Source organism: Gobio gobio (genome assembly GCF_949357685.1).
Source record: "Gobio gobio genome assembly, chromosome: 7".
Classification (NCBI taxonomy): Eukaryota; Metazoa; Chordata; class Actinopteri; order Cypriniformes; family Gobionidae; genus Gobio; species Gobio gobio.
Window position 1 is genome coordinate 19,657,552 of NC_137103.1, and position 20,274 is coordinate 19,677,825.

Genomic DNA, 20,274 nt, shown 5'->3' on the forward strand with positions numbered 1-20,274 from the left:
GCACAAATCCGAGTTTGTGACATTATTGAGATATTACTTGGTCTTGAAAAACATAGACATAAGCTAAAGTCTCCATTTGCACTTAATCGTATTGCTCTCTAGGAGAAACTATCGAGACAAAATGGATTTCCTTTTTTTTCTTTCCTGCAGCAGGCACCTTTTCATAATACAAAGCCACTTTTGGCTCCATTTTTGTCTCAGTGTAGAAACCAACTGCTTTGTAGTCTTGCTGTGTTTTTTCTGTTGCTAAAAATAGCTCACAGCACTGTGCGTATCCGAGAGAGAGAGAGAGAGAGAGAGAGAGAGAGAGAGTGAGTGATCTGTCTGCGGAACAAAAGGAAATCCTCGGAGTGATGTCACTCACAAACACCTCCCGGTGAAGGGATGCAGTCTGAGCAGGGGGGAGCGAGAGATACAGAGGACAGAAGCACAGCGAGTGATGGGGGATGATGGGAAGAGGTGAGCGTTCAGCCTAGAAAGAAATACATGCGTCTTCTTTAGGACGGCCACTTGGAATGCAGGATTTGTTCCTAATTCGTACATCGAAATTTGTGCTTGTGCGCGTGTGTCTCGCCATGTGGAAGTGTTCAGTGTGGCAGTACATGTGACATTGCATGTGTCTCCGGTGGGCTGTTCCTTGAGCGGTGGAGGGTTCTGCAGAGGTTGGGGAGGGTGAGAGATCCGGAGAAACCAGGCTCAACACACACACACTCACAGGCATCAGCTCACGATTACAGAAGCAGCGGCGCAGTTGAGAGCGGATCGCTGGTGAGTGCACTACACACACACGGCATATGCATGAACACCGTGTCCTGATGAGAGTCTAACGGTGTCGCTTGACATCTGGGTTCTGCACACTAGCGGAATGGAAACTTGTCTTTAGGTTCTGGATGAGCTCTTTGTGAGCCGTTTTTCTTAACACTGTCATTGTCTGCTTTCGTTTCTGAGCATGTTAAGTGGAAAGGCAGGACGCTGCATCCTGAGGTACACGTGAGCGAGGCAAACCAGCAGCAAGTGCTTTTTGTCGCCTGATCTCGAGAGCAAGATTCCATTATTCTCAGTTGGCACCGGCTAGAGCTTTAAAGGGGCTGCGCATTAATGGATTTGTCATTTTGTATTTATGCTACCAAGTACTTTAATTCAATTCAATTCAATTCAAATTTATTTGTATAGCGCTTTTCACAATACACATTGTTTCAAAGCAGCTTTACAGAAAGTGCATTTCATAAATGTACATTGAAAAATGATAGAAAGAGAATGCTTTAATGCCGTAGACTGATGTGTCTCTTATCATGAGCTGGTACGGAATTGCGAGAGACTTAGAACAGCTTCAGTGCAGCATTAAAATGAGTGAATGTCATTTTCCGTGTGTTCCCATGACGGTATTTGACGCAAAACATGTCCATGGACTTTTACAAAAAAATCTGATTTTAGATTTAAAATTGGTCTTAGGTCCTGGTCACTATTTTTTCCACAAGTGTTTCTGTTTTTAAACACATTTTTGCCTTAGGTAGTTCATTTTAAATGGTCCTGCTAGTGTGAGCATTTATTTGATTATTTATTTAAGTTTTAATTATTTTTAATTTTTAAAAGCATCTTCCATGTAGTTTCTATAATTGTTCATGTAGTCTCTATTAATTATTCTACTAGTCTACTAATTATTATGACACATGCCTAATAATTATAAATACTTGACAAAATAGTGTTTAAAAAAGTAGATGGAAATTAATCAGTATCATTTGTGTAGGTCTCTTGTAAACAGTTCAACCAGTGTGCGAGTGCTTTATCCGTGATGTTCTACATTGTCCTGACTAATGTCGCTCATTTAACAATGAATTATCTATTAAATTCAAGTGAGGCACACCAGATCAATGCAGGAACAATGATAATGAAATCTACATGATAAAACCAGATTGATATTGGAAATATTATTATAAAATGACTTTGTTGATACGGCTCTAATGATCCTCCGCAAGAAAAATGAGCCTGACACGCCTGAGATTAAAGTCCATAAATAGCCTGAGCGAGATCTAATGAAATAACAGTCAATTTTGTCCAGAGGGAATCCGCTGGCTCCCTAATGTGAAATAATGTAGACTTCAAGAGGTACGTATATAGAGGGAGTGCTTTAATTAAATGCAGTATCTCTTTCTTGTGGTATGAAAACACTGTGTAGCGGTGCAAACTGACTGAGATGATGGATTCTCTGCAGGCACTTTTAACGTACAACAGGGGTCAGACAGCTAAATATTAAGCCAATATACACACACTACTGTTTAAAAGTTTGGTAACAGTAAGAGTTTTTGTATAAGCATAAGTCTCCTTTGCTCACTAAGGCTGCATTTATTTGATCAAAAATGCAGCAAAACTGTAATATTGTGAAATTATTACAATTTAAAAGAAGTGTTTTTATTTATTTATTTTAATATAGTCCAGTGATGGTAAAGCCGAATGTTCAGCATCATTACTCAAGTCTTCAGTGTCACATGATCCTTCAGAAATCATGTAATCTAATAATGATTTGCTGCTCAGTGTTATTAGTAATTCAATTATTAATAATAGTTCTCATTATTATCAATTTTGTGTAAATGGTGATACATTTTGTTCAGAATTCTTTGATGAATAGAAAGTTCTAAAGAGCAGCATTTGTTAGGGGTGCACCCGAAATTTTGCAACCGAAATATTTTTGGACGAAAAAGCTAATTTCCGTTTTAATAATAAGTGACCGGAACAGACAGACGTTTAAATAGCGCTTCCCCGATGGCATGTTGTATTTAGCGTATATTTCGTGCACACAACTTGTCTTTTCAATAAAGTGTGAGTGAGCCGAACGAAAGTCACGACACAAACGCAGCAGGAGTCAGATTTCATTCATCACGAGAGCGAAGAGCTGAGCAGAGCTGAGGTAAGCGCGGCAGTCCAGTCTGGCGCATTTTCAGTTCATGCCTATGGAAGCTAAACTTTCATAGGAATTCATTGAAAAGTTGAAACACTCACTTTGCTCCGCATCGCACTGTTATTAATGCCCGAGCCGAGCGGCCGTGCACATTTATTTCTGTGAGTGAGATCCCAGCCCTGCGGGCGGGTTGATAACATGTGGAACTAGCTCCTGTGGTCTTTAGCCTGTGGCCAAAAAATCCTCAGATGACGCAAAATGACGGAGGATTTTTTCCAGAAATAAAATGCATAATTCTCTCTTGTCTCTGGGGGATATGAGGGTGAAAAGTACCATAATTTGAATATACTACTGGGTTTCTACTGATACAAAGCTTAATGCTAATCGCTGAAGTAACCCTTTAAGCTAAAACAGTTAAACATTTCAGCTGTGTGGGCTCTAGCACTGGATTGACAATATTAATTTCTCGATTTTAATTGGTAATGATATGGTTTCTGTTGATGCGTGAAAACTTCACAAAATATTTATAGAGTTTCAGCTATCCAATAATTGCAAAAAAGTGTTGTGCTTTTTTACTTTTAATATGAAACAAAGCCTCAAAACTCAAACAATAAATGTTATTTTGGCGCTTTATAATATGGTTTGACAGATCGCTGAAGTGCCTCAGTTCAAGTGACACATGAACCGATCCTCGCATCTCCTCTTTACTAGTTACAGCACGAAATAAACATGGGTGAACAGCAGAATGTGTGTTGGAAATACATTACAATTTACAGAAACGAATCCTATCTCATGTAATCACTTAATCAGTGTTTCAACCAGGGAAAGACGTCAATAAAACAGCTTATAGACTTTACAATGCCACTTACTATTAGATTTATCTCAAGCAAGCTATTCAATGTCCATTAACTCATTAGTTAGCTTTAGCTAGAAATAATAACTCTAAAGAAGAGCATTTAGCTAGATATATGCACTGCATTACATACTCATTTTTTTTTTTTTTTTACATAATCCGTTAGTGATGCCATCATTATTTAATGTATGTTTGAATAAAACAGTCATGAAAACAAGTTATTACAGTTTATTGTCATTTAAATTATTAACAAACTGGAGTTGAAACAATTCTGTTATTAAAAAGTTGATATAAAAACTGCCTTGTGTGCAATTTAAATGTGTGTAACTCAGTTTTAACTATTTGAGTGTTGATTATTAAATATGCTATATAAATAAATATAAAATAATTTATTATTTATTTTTGGTTATCAGCCAAGTACATCCTGAATTTTCATCCTATATTTCAGTGCATCCCTAGCATTTATTTAAACTAGCGATTTTTGTTGTTGTTGTTGTAATTCTATAAATGACTTTACTGTTAATTTTGATCAATCTAATTGCCCCTTTATTATAATGTTACATGTATAGATTTAATAAATAAAAAGAGAATTTCATCTTGTACAGTAGGATATTCTAGGACGATTCTCATTTGTTACATTAAAGTTGTTTTCTTAAAGAGATAATTTACCTTATCTGACAGTTAAAATTATAACCTAATGTACTGTCATATTAGTTAAATTATTTATTTAGGTTGCCTGAAAATAAATAAATAAATGTATAATAATAATATGCTTAATTCTCTTAGGACTAGGTTTGTGGTTTTGTGGTTCTTTTTATAGCACTAACACCACAAACAATTAACTGACATTGATATCTTACTGAATCTGAGATGCTTTCAAACTGTTTCCATCAAATCCAGTGGCGTTTTCTCACAGACCTTCATTAATGGTTTAATCTGTTGACTCTAGAATGTGCCGTTGATTAGGTCAGACTCATTCCTGCATTAAATAAAGCACCATTTGTCTCACACGAATGCTCTCTTCAAACTCTCTCCATCTCTGTTGCGGTGACTGCCCTTTCCTGAGTATTGAACTGGAACGGTTTCACTTTCCCCAGACAACAATCAGCCCGCTCAGTCGATGACTGTCTCATTGGTCTGAGAGCTGTGAGATTTGAGCGATTCCTTACATCCTAGTGTTTCGCACACTGCTGCTCTTTCAAGTACCCCTTCTTTGACCAGTTTCTTATACCCCTTTCTACCAAAATATTGCTGGTTCTCAATTGGTTGGCTTTGCTGGTTCTTTGGTCTGAATTTCAACTGACTCTAAACCGAATGATGACAAAACAAGACTGTTACTACATAACTAGCCCACATGATATTTAGCTCCAGTTTATCAGGAAGTGACGATTTTGGTCTCTTTGACTCACTGGATTGAAACGCTGCTTTATTCGTTAATTTTTCATGCAAAATTCCAATTTTGGTCATAAGTTAAATTCACTTTGGATGGAAACATAGCTATTGAGATACTATTAGTTGGTTGTGGTTCATTAAATTAAACTTTTTTCATTAAAGTTTCAAGTAATGAAAATGTTTTTATTTTTATGATTATAGTTTTAGTTAATTATAATAACGATTACATTTTTTCCCCAACAAAACTGTTGTTTTGGTAACCTAGAGTGCCAGCTACTGTTATGTGTAGCGTTTACCCACATTGAACCCACAATTTAGCATTATTTAATTGCTTTTTACAAGCAATGCAGTTCTGATACAGTAGATCACTGAGGGTTAAACCAAAAAAATTTAAGAAAAAATGTTGGTTGACTAGTTGACCATTTTAGCTTGACAGTAACTTTTTTGCTTTCCAGCCACTGTGGCTAGTGGGTTTCCAATGTTTTTGACATCGATACCATGGGGAAAATAAAAAATAGATATTTTTTTTTTTATCTCATAATTTGGCAGCAGGTATATCACTTTCAGACCTGACACGCAGATCCATTATACTGTTACACAGGTGTTTACGCTCCCTCAAAGGATTAGTTCACTTCAAAATGAAAATTCCCTGATATTTTACTCACCCCCATCTCATCCAAGATGTTCATGTCATTCTTTCTTCAGTCGAAAATAAATTACGTTTTTTAAATTGCTGCACTGCACTGCTTTCTGACGTGCTAGTGATTACACAATTACGTCGAAAACGTCACACTAGACGTAGGCAGAAGTATTGCACCCTGTGTTTAGAAAGTCCACATACGAAGACTAATACAAACGCCCTTTAGCAAAAAAAAAAAGGTAAAACAACGATGTCAGACGACTTTGAAGTTGAAGATGAAATGTTTTTTGGTGGAGTTTGTATTAGTCGCTTGGGGCGGTACTTCTGTCTACGTCTAGTGTGATGTTTTCGACGTGATTGCGCAATCACTAGCATGTCGCAGAGCAGCGCAAGATGAGTAATTTAGGTTAAAAAGTATATATTTATATATTTATTTTTTTAATTGAAAATGACAGATCGTTTTTCCAGATAAGACCATATTCCTCGTCTGGGATCGGGCAGAGTGTCTGAAGCCCCTCGAAACGCTTTGAAACTGCATTGATTTGGACCTTCAACATTTTGGTTGCAATTAAAACCATTATGTGAAGAAAAATCCTGGAATTTTTTCCTCAAAAAAGCTTAATTTCTTTTCAACTGAAGAAAGAAAGACATGAACATCTTGGATGAGATGGGGTGAGTAAAATAACAGGGAATTTTCATTTTGAAGTGAACTAATCGTTTAAAAAATAACGACTGTGTGAATACTCTCCCAGACTGGCATTTTGTCATTATTTTGTGTGTATTTGACTGTTTAAGCACAATATACAGGCAGTATAAGCAACAAAAAAAGAACTCAATTTCGTACTGAGAGGCGGCTTTATGTGCGCACACTTTGGGTGTAAGCACAAAATCTGCAGTAAAATTATGCACAACACGCACAATCCCACAGCGAAATTCAACAATATTCATCCTGCAAATTAAACGAGTGAGTGAGCGGAAGTGGGTTTGTGCCGGAGAGATGAGAGCGAGCGAGAAAGTGCAGCTGGTATCATGCATCTATTCTGCGGAAAATGAGTATTGGAAGCGTTTTAGATATTTCATTATCGATATTTATCGAAAAATCTATATTTTGACAACACTAAATTGCACTTCGTTTATTATTTCAGATGCCTTTTTAAAAGACTACAATTGAAAAATGTTTATCCTATATTATATATAAAATGAAACCCACCAAAGTGGCTAGTAGGAGTGACTTCGTTAAACGCCACTGCTGTAATCCACCCGCATTTGACGTTAAAGTGCGCCTATTATGGTATTTCGTTTATTCCCTTTCATGCAGTGTGCATTATAGTTGTTTGTGAATGTAAAGGTTCTGCAAAGTTGTAAAGGTGAAAATACGTAGTTTTGTGTTTTATATTGTGTAGGTCTCCGGCTAACCGGAGTATTTCTAAATGAAATACTTCTGCTAAGCAGCTGTGGGCCACTATAACCTAAAACTGTGTCTTTTAATGCAAATTGTCTCGCGTTCTTACTACTTTGAGTAAAGAGAAGGGATGGAGCAAGATTTGTTGTGCAAACTTTAAAATTACATCAGTCATTCACGTTGGTGCTGGGCTAACGTATGTGCTGTTATTGATACAGTCCCTGCATGTGCACCGCAATAAATTAGAAATATACACATGGGTTTGCTGATGGACATACACTTGGCTGATGGTGAGGAATTGCAGTTGCAACATCTCATAATGTACCTCAAACTAAGAAACGTCCTGCTCAAGTCGTCCTTGCAATGGAGGTTCGGGTTGAATAACTATTTCTTCAAATGTTTCATCATCTGACCTTACTTTCTTTACAGTGTGTACAATCGCTGAGCTTTAAGAAGCCTCCAGAGATGAAGTTCAGTTATGGTAATGGCCATTTAGCTTCCAACAAGCGCTCTAAGTGGTAGATCAATCACAACAGACTGGGCCATCTGGCCAATCAGAGCAGAGTAGCTCGCGGAAAGGATGGATTTAGAGAGACTGATTCATCCGTCAAGTCGTTTGAGAATCATTGGACACTGTGGTGATGTGCAATGTATATTATAAGAAAATTAAAGTGTTTTTTAACAAAATTAGGAACCTTTAAAATAGCATAATAGGGTCACTTTAATGTCAAGCCTTGATTGTAACCCATCCCTTGTGTGAAGCCAATTCATAAGCCCCAGAACTGGTTTCAGATTAGGAACCAGCACTGGCACCCTATCATTGTTAAAGAAACTTTAATGCAATCCTTTCCTAGATCGTCTAAACTCCATTTGAATGTAATCATGAACTGCAGTGGCGGAGCACAAGAGAAATCACTCAGTGAAGTTGCCGTGTCCTCAGCGCAAGCGGTTGAAGAGGCTTTTAGAGTAAGTGGCTGACAGGGATGTGCTGGGAGTTGTCCGTGTTTGATTGTGTAAGGGAGAAAGATGAATGCTAATGTGATTACTGCATCACGGCCGGGCATGAAAATTGATAGGTATGTTTTTTGGCATCAAAAATGAATCCGATATCTCTATAAGTAATGAAATAATACGCCTGGAAAATTCCAACAACTCTTTCCGCAGTTGACAGCGCAGCCTGGACAGTGTGACTTCTTTATTTGTTTTTGTAGAAGATACGCAGCCTCTCGTGCTTGTGGTTTAGATCTGCAGTATCTATGGTGAACATATAAATAAACATGAAGCTGTGCATCGCTACGCCGCAGCTCTCGGACTGAACTGCCCTTCACAGATCCGCGCAGCACTGCTAAACATGCCTTGCAGACCGCTTGTCATTTACAAGCTAGTAAAGGACAACTGGAGCCTTACATAGCAGCTGCGCGGTGCACTGGCATGGGTGGTATTTACGAAGAAGGCTTCAGAGATTCCAATATCTTCCTGTAGAAGAGGCTCCTCAGATGACTGGACAGCTGCCAGAGACACTCTACGCTTAAAATGACCTTATCTGGTTGGACAAAAGAATCACCTTAAAGGAGGTTGTTTTGTGAAATCCTGAAGGTTGACTGCAAAGCTTGTTCTTATTTAGAAATTATGCATTATGCATTGTCATTTCAGTGAATATTTTGGGTTCAGTACATGTTAACCTTTACAGACAGCATTTATGGTGAAATGTTGACACTCAGACTTTTTAAATGTAAAATACATAAAAAGATGCACTTAATACATTCCGTGTTTTTAATTCTTTTAATAGAATATATATATATATATATATATATATATATATATATATATATATATATATATATATATATATATATATATATATATGTTTTGGTGGCACACAGTCAAAAATGTCAGGGTCGCACAACTGAGATTTTTAAAAGAACGTCATGTGGTGCAACCAGCATCCAGAAACATAAAAGCTGAAAAACAATATAAAATATTGGAAATAATATCATAGAGAAGATCCCTGTAGAATCTCTCCACTGTGTGTGAAGTTCAGAAAGTCTCCTAAAATATCAAATAATTTTACCTTTTTATGAAATGGAAAGTTTAGTTCTGATTGTAACATCCTGTTGCGTGACACCTCAAAACCTTATCTTGAATGATGTTAATGAATATATGTTTTATCTTAAAATATATCCAATGAAAAAATCATTAAGATGCATTTAAAAGCATTTAAATAAATAAGAATACAGATGTGATATTTTTACTTGATGGTTAGACCACATGACATATTAATATGTCACGATGAGTCATTCATTTTAAACATGTTTAAAATGTTTTTTTCAAAATGATATAAAACCAACATGAATACGAAAAATCAAATGGATAGAAGTTGTAGGGGTTTTGCATGTGTGTTTTAAACTATATCTTTAAAAGATACTTTTGTCTTTTTTGTGAACTGTTATTTGACATTCACCTGATTACAGCAGAAAATAATTTACATTTATAATGCAATTATAATAAAATAGCCCTTTAATTATTGATGTACAATTTTATATAGCACCATTCAAAACAAGATGAGTTTACCAAAAATAATAATACATTAATAATAAAATAAAATATAAAATTGGAATGAATAGACAAAGGTAAATACTAAAATATTAGGCATTTAAATATATAAACCACAGTGAAATTCAATTGAAAAACTTTAAATGCACCATATTTTGAAAGAAAGAAAGGAAAAAGTAAATTCCTTCATTATATTTGCACACCCTAATGTCATCCCAAACTGAAATGCGGTTTTCCCTTCAGATCACTGGCTCCATAGACTGTGACTGCATTAGTGTAACTGCAGTGCGATGAGTTGAAATTACTGGTAATCAACATAATTATGCCACAAAAGCTGTTGAAAGAATTGTATTGAACCCGGAACATCCTTTTAATGATACACTGCTAATACCTTACGACTTTATGACTTTATTGTCAAATGGTAAAGGATGTCATGCTGAAGTAGAGACTGAAGCCACTAATGGGTTTGTGGATCCTGAAAGCACAATGAGTTAGGGTGGGTTGAAACACTGAAAAAACAGCGCTGAAAAAACACAGCAAGAAATAACATGGATGGAGCTATCTTCACCCACCGTCCAAATATAATAAGCTACAACCTTGACATCCGCATAACTCTGTTGCGTTTGTAATTCTCTTTCAGCACCTCTGCTGCTGTTAGTGAATATCTTCAGTGCATTCCCCTGTAATCCGCTCATGCGGCAGCTACAGTCAGTGCAGTTTCTCATAGGGAGATCGTATGCCGTTGTGTAACACCAATAGCGTTGTTTGGTTGGTAACCACACCTTTGAAAATGCAGTAACCACCAAATAGACAAAACCTAATTAGAGACGATTTGTTCCCCACCAAGCCAGATGGCAACGGCTGATTTTCCAAAAATGAGTAAGGCAACTTATGGTTGAGACATTTATAAAAAGAACAGATGGGTTTTATCCATCACATCCATGTGAGCTCATTATTGCAGGCAGGAATACAAGGTTCTTTTGCGTCTCTTTATAATTAGTGAGAACATTGACACATGCGCTTAGGGAGGACCTGTGATGCCAGCTTATTGTGGATGCAGAGATTAGAAACAAGTCGACGTTAGAACAATGTTTTAACGCAACAATTTCAGTCGAGCGGAGCACAAGCAAGTTCTCAAGTTTCTCCTAGACTGCAATGAAACTCAAGAAGAGCACACAGAGACTGGAAAAGGTCTGTAGTAATGTGACGCATTTCTTTTAGAAGTTCAAAAGAAAACTAAAAAAATGTATCAAACAGTCCTCAGATTTGTTCAGACTACAAAGTTTGCAATCAACTCACACTCAAATATGGCAAATCATCTCAATATTCATTTTATAACTCTATGTTATTACTGTAAAAAAAAATGGTCTCGTATGTTTTAATTCACCCTCTGGAATTTTAGGATAACATTCTGAGACAGACTTAGGGCCCTATTTTAAAGATCTAAGCGCATGGTCTAAAGCGCATGACACAAGTGTCTATTTGACGTGTCCGAAGCCACTTTTGCTAGTTTACCGACGAGAAAAATGGTCAGTGCGGTCTAAAAGGGTTGTCCCTATTCTCTTAATGAGTAATGGGTGTGTTTTGGGCGTAACGTGCAATAAACCAATCAGGGTCTCATCTCCCATTCCCCTTAAAAGCAAGTTGCGCTTGCACCATGGCGGATTCACTATATTTGCCTCAAAATAGCAATGTGCTAAAAATGCCTTAATATATACCTTGTTTTCATACCAGCATGCCCATGGGCGCGTGTGTCGCTGGACGTGAAAATTATAACTGCATCGGGCTGAAACTAGAAAAAAACACTGGCGCCGCTTTGCTCTGGGTGTATGAAAGGACCCTTAATACTTAAAAGGTCAGTTCACCCAAAAATCCAAATCCACCTAAATCCACACATCTTCAAAACACAAATGAAGATATAAATTCACATTTAAACATTGATCAATGCACATACATGGAGCACATCAAATATGTTAAACGAAAGCTCAACTGTACTACCTTGACATGTGAGAACAAACCGTATCGGTTCACACGCATCAGGCAAGCACATTCGAGCTTCCACTTACCTAATATGATCTGCTCTATGCATGTGCATCGATCAATGTTTGTTTATATGTGAATAAAAACCTACATTAAATCTGTTTTTCATTTAAAGCGATCATGTCTCTTCAGGAGACTCATCAGAAACCGCTCGATTCATATGGATTACTTTATAACTTAATTGACGCTTGAATGTTTGGTGAAATGGACTTTCAATGGAGGGACAGAAAATGTCATTAAAAAAATCTGTTATGAGCGAAAGTGTTATGGGTTTCAAATTAAATGAGCGTGAGTAAATGTGTGTGAACTAACCCTTTTACTGAGTCTCTTGAACTATGAAAGAGCAACATCTGAGGATCGAAAATCACATTCCTACTGTTTCATCCTGAGATAATTGGCCACCAAAAATGTCATATTTTGCAACATTGTGAATCTAAAAAGAATGAATTAAACCCCGTGTTTTTAAACTCAGAGTGGCCAACATGAGAAAATGGTTTATGTTGGAATCTGCGGTCTTGTTTCGGTGCAGGTGGTAAGCTGTAATTCCCTGAGGACTGTATCACCTGCTTCCCCACGCAGCGGAAACTGTTGTTGGGTTGCCGTGCGCCTCCGCAGTGGCACCGCCGGCGAGCAGAGATGTTAAGGGTGCCGTTATCAATAAATTATAGTGGTATTAAAAGCGCAGAGTTTGACTCGTGTGGAGGCTGCCCCTGTTATGAAACAGGCTTTTAGCATTTTCTCGGGCACTCCGCCTGTCAGCCTAAATCTCGCTCAAGCATCCGAGAGGAAAAGACCTGAGGGGTGGAGGTGGCCGTTAAAGAGGAGAAGAGGAGGAGGCGAGAGGTGGGGGGGCTTGTCCCGAGCTTCGTCTTAAAGAGCGGAAGGGGGGGGGGGCTCATTGTCAGTCGCAGTCAGTCAGGCAAGAGGGTGAGACACTCCGTGCTCTCATCTCCCCGTATCTCTGTCTCCCTGTAGGTAATTACACCGTTCCGAAGGCTTATCCTGTGTGCCGAGAACAGGAAAGAAATGGAGGACTGGATCAGCTCGCTGAAATCGGTTCAGTCCAGAGAGCATTACGAGGTAAGAGCACAGTTTGAGTTGAGTTGCATCTTGCATGCATTCTGAATGTTTGTTGTTTTTCGAACCTACTTCTTTGGAATTAGAAGCGGAGTATGCATGCACCTCTCGCTCTTAACTGTTTTCAATCAGGTCATGTGTATTTCAGGTGTTAAATCTCGCTTCTAAAACGACCTGCTTTCAAATTTCCTGTTTTCTTTTCAGTGTTAATGAGATGCATTTGAAAAAATGATGTTATCCGTTTAAAATAGTTCTGGAAGGAGGGAATTTTGCCCTATGTTTGGTGTTGATAATTCACTGACTCTAATTGTGCATGTGGCGGCTTTTCACATCTGAAACGGTATGTCGCATGCCAGTAAATGAAAGTGTGGACTGCGGCGTGAGTGTTGACTGTATGCTCACTTTGATATGAGATGAAGATGGTTATATAAGACTCTCAGCCCCCGTGTTCTGCAATACCACACCCCGAACTCCAGCGCTCCACTGGCACCCCCAACTGTGGGCGCAGTTGGCCTCTTAAATCACTGTCCTGTTGCATCAGGGTGCTCCTTGAAGATGCCCGTGCCGGGAGAGCCGATGTTACAGAGGGAAACTGATTGTCAGGGAGAGCCGTGGTGTGGTGTTGCACGCAGGAGGGTTGCGTCTCGTACACCTGAGTCTAATTTACGGATGCTAGTCTGTGTGTTGCATGTGTGTGTGTGTGTGTGAGCTGAAAAGCCTAGTCTTTGTTTTAGGGGCTCTGAAAAAGTCTTATCCTGGCGCTGCCAATTTGTCTTAACTTCTCCTTTGCTAGACGGCACAGTTTAATGTGGAACATTTCTCAGGGATGCACAACTGGTATGCCTGCTCCCACGCTCGCCCCACCTTCTGTAACGTCTGTCGGGACAGCCTCTCAGGGGTCACTTCTCATGGCCTCTCCTGTGAAGGTAGGTGTTTGCCCATCTATCTCTCTCTCTCTCTCTTCTCAAATCCGTATGTTGGATAATCCCTCTTCTATTATGAAGCTGCTTCGCTCAGCGTGCTTTCCTTCCCCAAAGGTGTCATATTTTCATCAAAGCTGCTCAGGGGTGGTCAGAGATGGTTCAGGGTTACATTAGAGTCGTTTTCACTGGTCAGAACTACTTAGTGCAGAAGCACAGCTAATTGAGGAGGAGAAGAGTTGCGGACGGAAACATAATGCAATAATAAATCAATACACTGACGTCTTTTATTTGTTTAGATTTTGCATTTAAAGGATATTGTGTGTGTTTGTGTCTTATATTAAAATGCACTACTGTTGAGGTGCTTTCACATCAATCAAAACTCTTGTTGCTTCTCTTGTTTGAGATTAGAGGTATAAAATGTAAAGTCAACTTCAAACAAACACCAATCAGCCTATTGTACTTCAGTAATCTGACATTTTTTGGGTAAAAAAGTATATTCGTCAATACAAATGGACTTAATGGATTTAGAATGGGCTTGGATTTTATCCATCTGGAATTGGTCTGTAAAAAGGGGGGATGGTGCCGGGTGATTGGAGGGGAAGGATTGAAAAGTACCAGTGTAATTAGGGTGTGCCTGGTTAACTTCAGCAGTTAGCTCCTACTGGAGATGCAAGAACTTTGACTCGTGTGGTCAAAAAGCATGATTTTTGATTGGTGGCAATTCAAAAATAGCTGTGTATTGTGATGGAGAAAACTTATAGAATTATATTAAAAATTGTGAAAAATATGTATTATTATATTATTATTATTACGTTACTTGACATTATATTAAGGGCTTTTATCATTGACTTAAACTAAGACCATAAAACAATGTAAATAAACGTTAACTGACATAAAATATATATATTTTTTAATTATTTCATTTAGTTATTTAGTTTCACTTAAAATAATAAAATTACTACAACTAAATAAACTAAAACTACTTAATAAAAATGTATACACATGTAGACATATTTATGATTATGATCATATTATGCACTATTAATTGTTTAATTGTATTGTATTGATTGATTGATTGATTGATTGATTGATTGATTGATTGATTGATTGATTGATTGATTGATTGATTGATTGATTGATTGATTGATTGATTGATTGATTGATTGATTGATTTATTGATTGATATAAATATTTTTTTCTATCTGCCAACAATGTGTTCTAATAAATAGTGATTAGTCACATCTAATTTATGGCTCAGGGGCCGGTTGCACCAGCTGTGCGTATTACAACTTATGTTACAAAGTCTAGTTTTGACGTAAATAGGCACTAAGTTACAACTTATGCACTACTACATATTTTTGCGTTGCACCATTAAAGTTAATTCTGTCAGGACCACTGTCTGATGATTGACAATTAGCATATAGTTTGGATTGGCGGTATGATTCTGTTCTGGGCAAGAACTCTCTGCGCATCCATGCAGCCTAGCATGGATGAAAGCAGGGAAAGCAGTGATAAACCCCCTTAGGGTAAACAGACTAGAACCAACAATGTATTGCAGATATCATTAATGTCAATATTAAATTGTACAACATAATTCGGAAAATTAGTCGGATTCAGGGGGAATCAGAATGCCAAATCCTGACTGATGAGAGGAGGAGCTGGGGATGGAGGAGGGTAAATGAGCTCTGGAGAAACGCGATAGCTGCTGATAATACTGAAGGAGCTTATATATGCATGCTGTGATGGACATTGTATCCCTATAGGTAGACGTGATCAGCTGACAGTCAGCTGATGCGAGCTTGACTAACGTGACCTGCCAGAACTAACGATACGCTTTATTTTAAGCATTTCTAATGCTATTGGATCATTGAGGGTAAACGTCATATTATGCGACAATGCATTACTTTACAGAGAGCTTACGACCTAATAGTTACGGTCTGCCTTAAGAACAAATGGTGCAACCGAAAAAAGTAGAGTTAGTTACAAACTAGCTAGTAGTTACTTAGTATCTAGTGTGGACTTTACATTCCATTTTAAGAAAGAACTTACGAACGGCTGGTGCAACCCTACCCATGTGATTGGCTTTAAATGTGATAATACAATACAATTTGATATTTAAAGACAAAGATATTCTCCTCTGGACAAAGAAAGACCATGGTGTCATTATGATTCAGGCTGCATCACAAGTCGGAATTCAGATTGGGATCGGTAGCATTCAAATATTCGTTGAGTTCCTTTGCCTGAGGATCCGATTCATCATGCCAGTATGGAGACAAAAAAAAAAAGTTTATAATTTTTTTTATAATATTGCCTAGTCACAGCACCTACAGTATATACTTAACGCTGTACGACGGGAAAATAATGGTGCATTTTTTATTTTATTTTTTATATTAACTATTGATGTTAAAGTTTGTGGCTATTGTTATTTGACTTATTTGTCAACTACCTGCAGAAGCACCTCAAAGAATATGCTGGCAGGTTAAAACACTCTCACTAAAAATACCGCATCCAGGGTCATGCATTATGCATGCTAATGGTGTGACATCATGTGGAAAGAGAGTGCTAATTACTTTCAGAGATATGCAGATGGTGCTCATTAAACTCGGCTGACTGTCATTGGCTCTCGCATAGCAGGAAGTAAAAATAGTAAGCCTCTCACTCACGCCTCAGTTTTAATGAGAAATTTAAGTGAAACCCACACTGCATTGTGAATAATACAAGCCTCATTATTATAGTCGTCCTAATGTTTCCTAATGTTGATTTTTTCACCAAAACATCAAGATGCCATTTAGAATGACAGTTTTCTGGGGTCACATTGCATTAAGCAAAAGTGGATTTGTGTGGTTGTGCGTGTGGTCGCAGTGGTCTAGAGAGCGATAATTAATGAGCACTTTCCAGTGCTGTTGTCACGCGTTTGCGTTTCCAGCAAGCAGACTCAGAGTATTAATTACTGTATGTGTTACTGTGGAAAGATGATCTCATTTCTTTCAACAAACCTCTCATTACTATCCTCAGGCCTGAGAGCCATTTCTTTTCACATGGAAATTGCTTTTGTTTTGGCTGTTAACTGACAATAGCTTTAGAGTGGACTATTGAGTGAACCCAAAACATTATTTATAAAACAGATAATTCTGATCATAGATGCTGATTGGTCAATACAGAACTCTAGCTGTGCTAATGTACACAATACAGTAAGTTATGACTTGTGAATGACACATAGGCTATGTTCACACTGTCAGCCCAAATCCGATTATTTGCGTATCCGATTGGAATCTGATCTAAAAAATATTGACTGTCCACACTGTGTATCGCAACTGTTCAGATCCGATTTGTGTGTCCATGCAAACACAAATTCGTTTCTGCAGTGACTTTCAGCATGTTTCCTATAACCAATGTCTGACGTTTACATTTTACGCGGCCTGAGAAAGTCATATAAAGGACTCAAAATCCGATCAGAGCAGTCAGACTGAAACAGATTTCCAGAAATACCATTTGAATATAATTTCAAACCACGGATGAATGTAGCTATAAACGGATTTGTAAAATCTAATTTCATGTGATTTTTTTGCCATTCACACTTGCTACATCTGATCGGATTTCAATCCGAAATGCACAAAAATTGGATTTGGACTGACAGTCTGGACGTAGTCTTAGTGAATTTTCTTAATAAAGTAATGTTTAAATGTTTATTTTTTTAGTAATCATTTTATTAAATCAATAAAGCCATGTTAGATTGTAAATATACTCAGAAATGTGCATTCAAGTGAGTTTGGTCAGAAACAAAATGCTTGTGTTAAGCAGTTTCATATTTCTTCTAGTCTTTTTGACACAATAAAGAGTAAAGGATGCTTTAGGTGTGTTGATGATTTATGCATTTATCCTTATCCCACTGCTGCAGAGAATAATGGGAAATATAGTTGCTTCATTAAGTTGTATAGTCAACATTCACAATAACAAACTGATCATTCCAATATGACTTGAAGGCAGCAAAAATCACAGAAATAGGCTTTATTGACTTCCAAAGTGTAGTTCATTGGTTCATATATGATGATTTTTATATTCTTGTGAAATAAACACAAGCTTGTACAATGAAATGTCCAGTCCTTGGTTTCCATGTAAATTTGTGGTGTTGTAGCCAAGAGTAAAGGATGCTTTAGGTGTGTTGATGATTTATGTATTTATCCTTCTCACACTGCTGCAGAGAATAATGGGAAATATAGTTGCTTCATTAACTGGCTAAATGGATAATATTTTTTGCTTCATCTCAAAATTGCTTCTTGTATAGTCAACATTCACAATAAAAACTGATAATTTCAATATCACAGAAAAAGGCTTTATTGACTCCCAAAGTGTTGTTCATTGGTTCCTTATATTCTTGTGAAATCAACACAGGCTTGTACAATTAAATGTCCAGTCCTTGGTTTCCATGTACATTTGTGGTGTTGTAGCCAAGATCTTTTAATTCAAGTCTGAGTCCAGAATAGAAGAAGGTCAAGTCTGAGTCAGGTCCGAGAACAGAAGAGGGTCGAGTCCAAGTCAAGAACGAGATGTGAAGAGGGTCAAGACTGAGTCAAGGCCGAGATCTGAAGAGGGTCAAGAATTAATCAAGGCAGAGACCAGAAAAGGGTCAAGTCTAAGTCAAGCCTGAGAGCAAAAGACAGTTGAGTCTGATTCAAGACTGTGACCTGAAGAGGGTCAAGGCCGAGGCCAGAAAAGGCTCAAGTCTGAGACCAGAAAAGAGTTGAGTGATGCAAGAGCATAACCTGAAGAGGGTCAAGGCCAGGGCCAGAAAAGGGTAGAGACTGAGACCAGAAGATGGTCAGAGGTTCAAGTCTGAATCAAGACCAAGTCCAAATGCTCCTGAGTCCATGAGAAGACCAAGACCATGAAAATATGGTCTTGGACTCAGACTCGATTTCAGCCTTGAGTACTACAAACACAATCATGGAGGCCCAACATAGCTCTGGACATTAACTTTGAAGCAGGATTACAAAGACTAGAGTTTACTAGTCAGCACTGCAGCATATGATTTGAAATGCTGGTGTCCCAACAAAGCTTGACCAGCTTTCCCACCAAGTTCTGACCAGAATGGGAATGCATGCAGGTTTACGTCTGTCTTTTCAGCAGGGTTCTTTCCAAGTTGAGAGACTTGAAGTTTAGAAAGATCATTGCTGCTTATATTTCTCTTCGATTTCCTACAGCAGCCAATCAATATAGATTGATGTGAGACATAGGCCCCAACAAAAGAGGCAAACTCAATATTTCTCACTCTCTAATTTGACAGAGACATCCTGTCCATTAGCAGCGCATCGTAAACAGCCTTACGTTCACTCAGCATTACTGAATTGTCTGTAAATGGTTTGCTAACAGCCCTGAAAATGACATTAGAGTGAATTATTGGAGATTTGTTTTCAGAGCCACGTGAAATGGTCTGAGCTTAGACCAGCTCTGATTACAAGATGAGTGCGGAGCCCAAGCGAAATGAAGAGCTCTCTGATTAGTGTTATGAATCTCTGAAGAGGACGCGTGTGCTCTTGTCTCGTCTCGATAGATGTGTCTCCTCATTTATTATTGAGAGACGGCATTGCAGAAAGTGGAAATTCCCAGCATCGGACATACCGTGAATGTTTGGCTTCCTTTCTCGTAAACAGCCCCATTCAGCACATATCCACTCCAGTGCTGGAATACACCTGGGAGGAAACACTTTCTGTAGTGACTCTGTGGCGTCCCGCCTGGCAGGGCTTGGCTGGACTAAATGCATCTCTGCTCTGGCGTGATTAGCCGTGTCATCACAAATCTGTGTAATCCTACAGGACATTAGAAGTCCCGGCAGCGTATGGAGGCGTAATGCGCTCAGACACTGAGATGGGCCGATTTAACTGGATTTGAGGCTTTTTCCGGGTCTGAATCTTGAACTGTGGGCGCCAGTCAGCCCTGCTTGTACAGAACAATCCGGACCCTTAATGTACAGGACGTTTTATATTTCTGCAACTTGTAGAGACATCTGCACTGATTGCGGCATCTGTGTCAGGAAACAGCTGAGTGTACATTTTAAGTTAGTAAGAATGGAGGTGGCCACGATAATGTGCTGAAGCGTACATTATGGAGGAGGAAGCCAGCCAATCAATCAGCCACTTAATTCTCCTTCTGGAAACGACCAGATGAACATTGCTAACTTGATTAGATCTGCAATGCAATTTAATAGAGGAAATCAACAAAGAACTGTCAGCCATTAGTTTATTGGACCTCACCCACTCCGCTGGTGAGGACAGTACAGCGCCAGCGTGGGTTAGAGGTTGAGTTAGCTAAAAGTTTCCTGAATTTAGAAGAAATCGATACATAATTCAAAATGCTTTCTGACATGACAGATAACAAAATAGGATAGTCAGCCTATTGTGTTTCCCTACTTTAGAAAGATTCCCATAGTAAACGATGCTATTAGAGATTAGAAGTGTAGATTTCTAGACTGTTTTGTCATGTTATAAACCTAAAGAAAAT

The 20,274-nt window shown here is 38.2% G+C and overlaps 1 protein-coding gene across 1 annotated transcript in view; it reads left to right on the plus strand.

The window, feature by feature from the left end:
* The window catches only part of dgkh (diacylglycerol kinase, eta), a 112,468-nt gene that overhangs the window by 47,187 nt on the left and 45,007 nt on the right, over positions 1-20,274 (plus strand). Inside the window, exons 5-6 of the mRNA XM_079820830.1 lie at positions 12,752-12,856; positions 13,647-13,779. Of these exons, the coding sequence (XP_079676956.1) occupies positions 12,752-12,856; positions 13,647-13,779 (238 nt within the window). The remainder of the gene's footprint in view (positions 1-12,751; positions 12,857-13,646; positions 13,780-20,274) is intronic.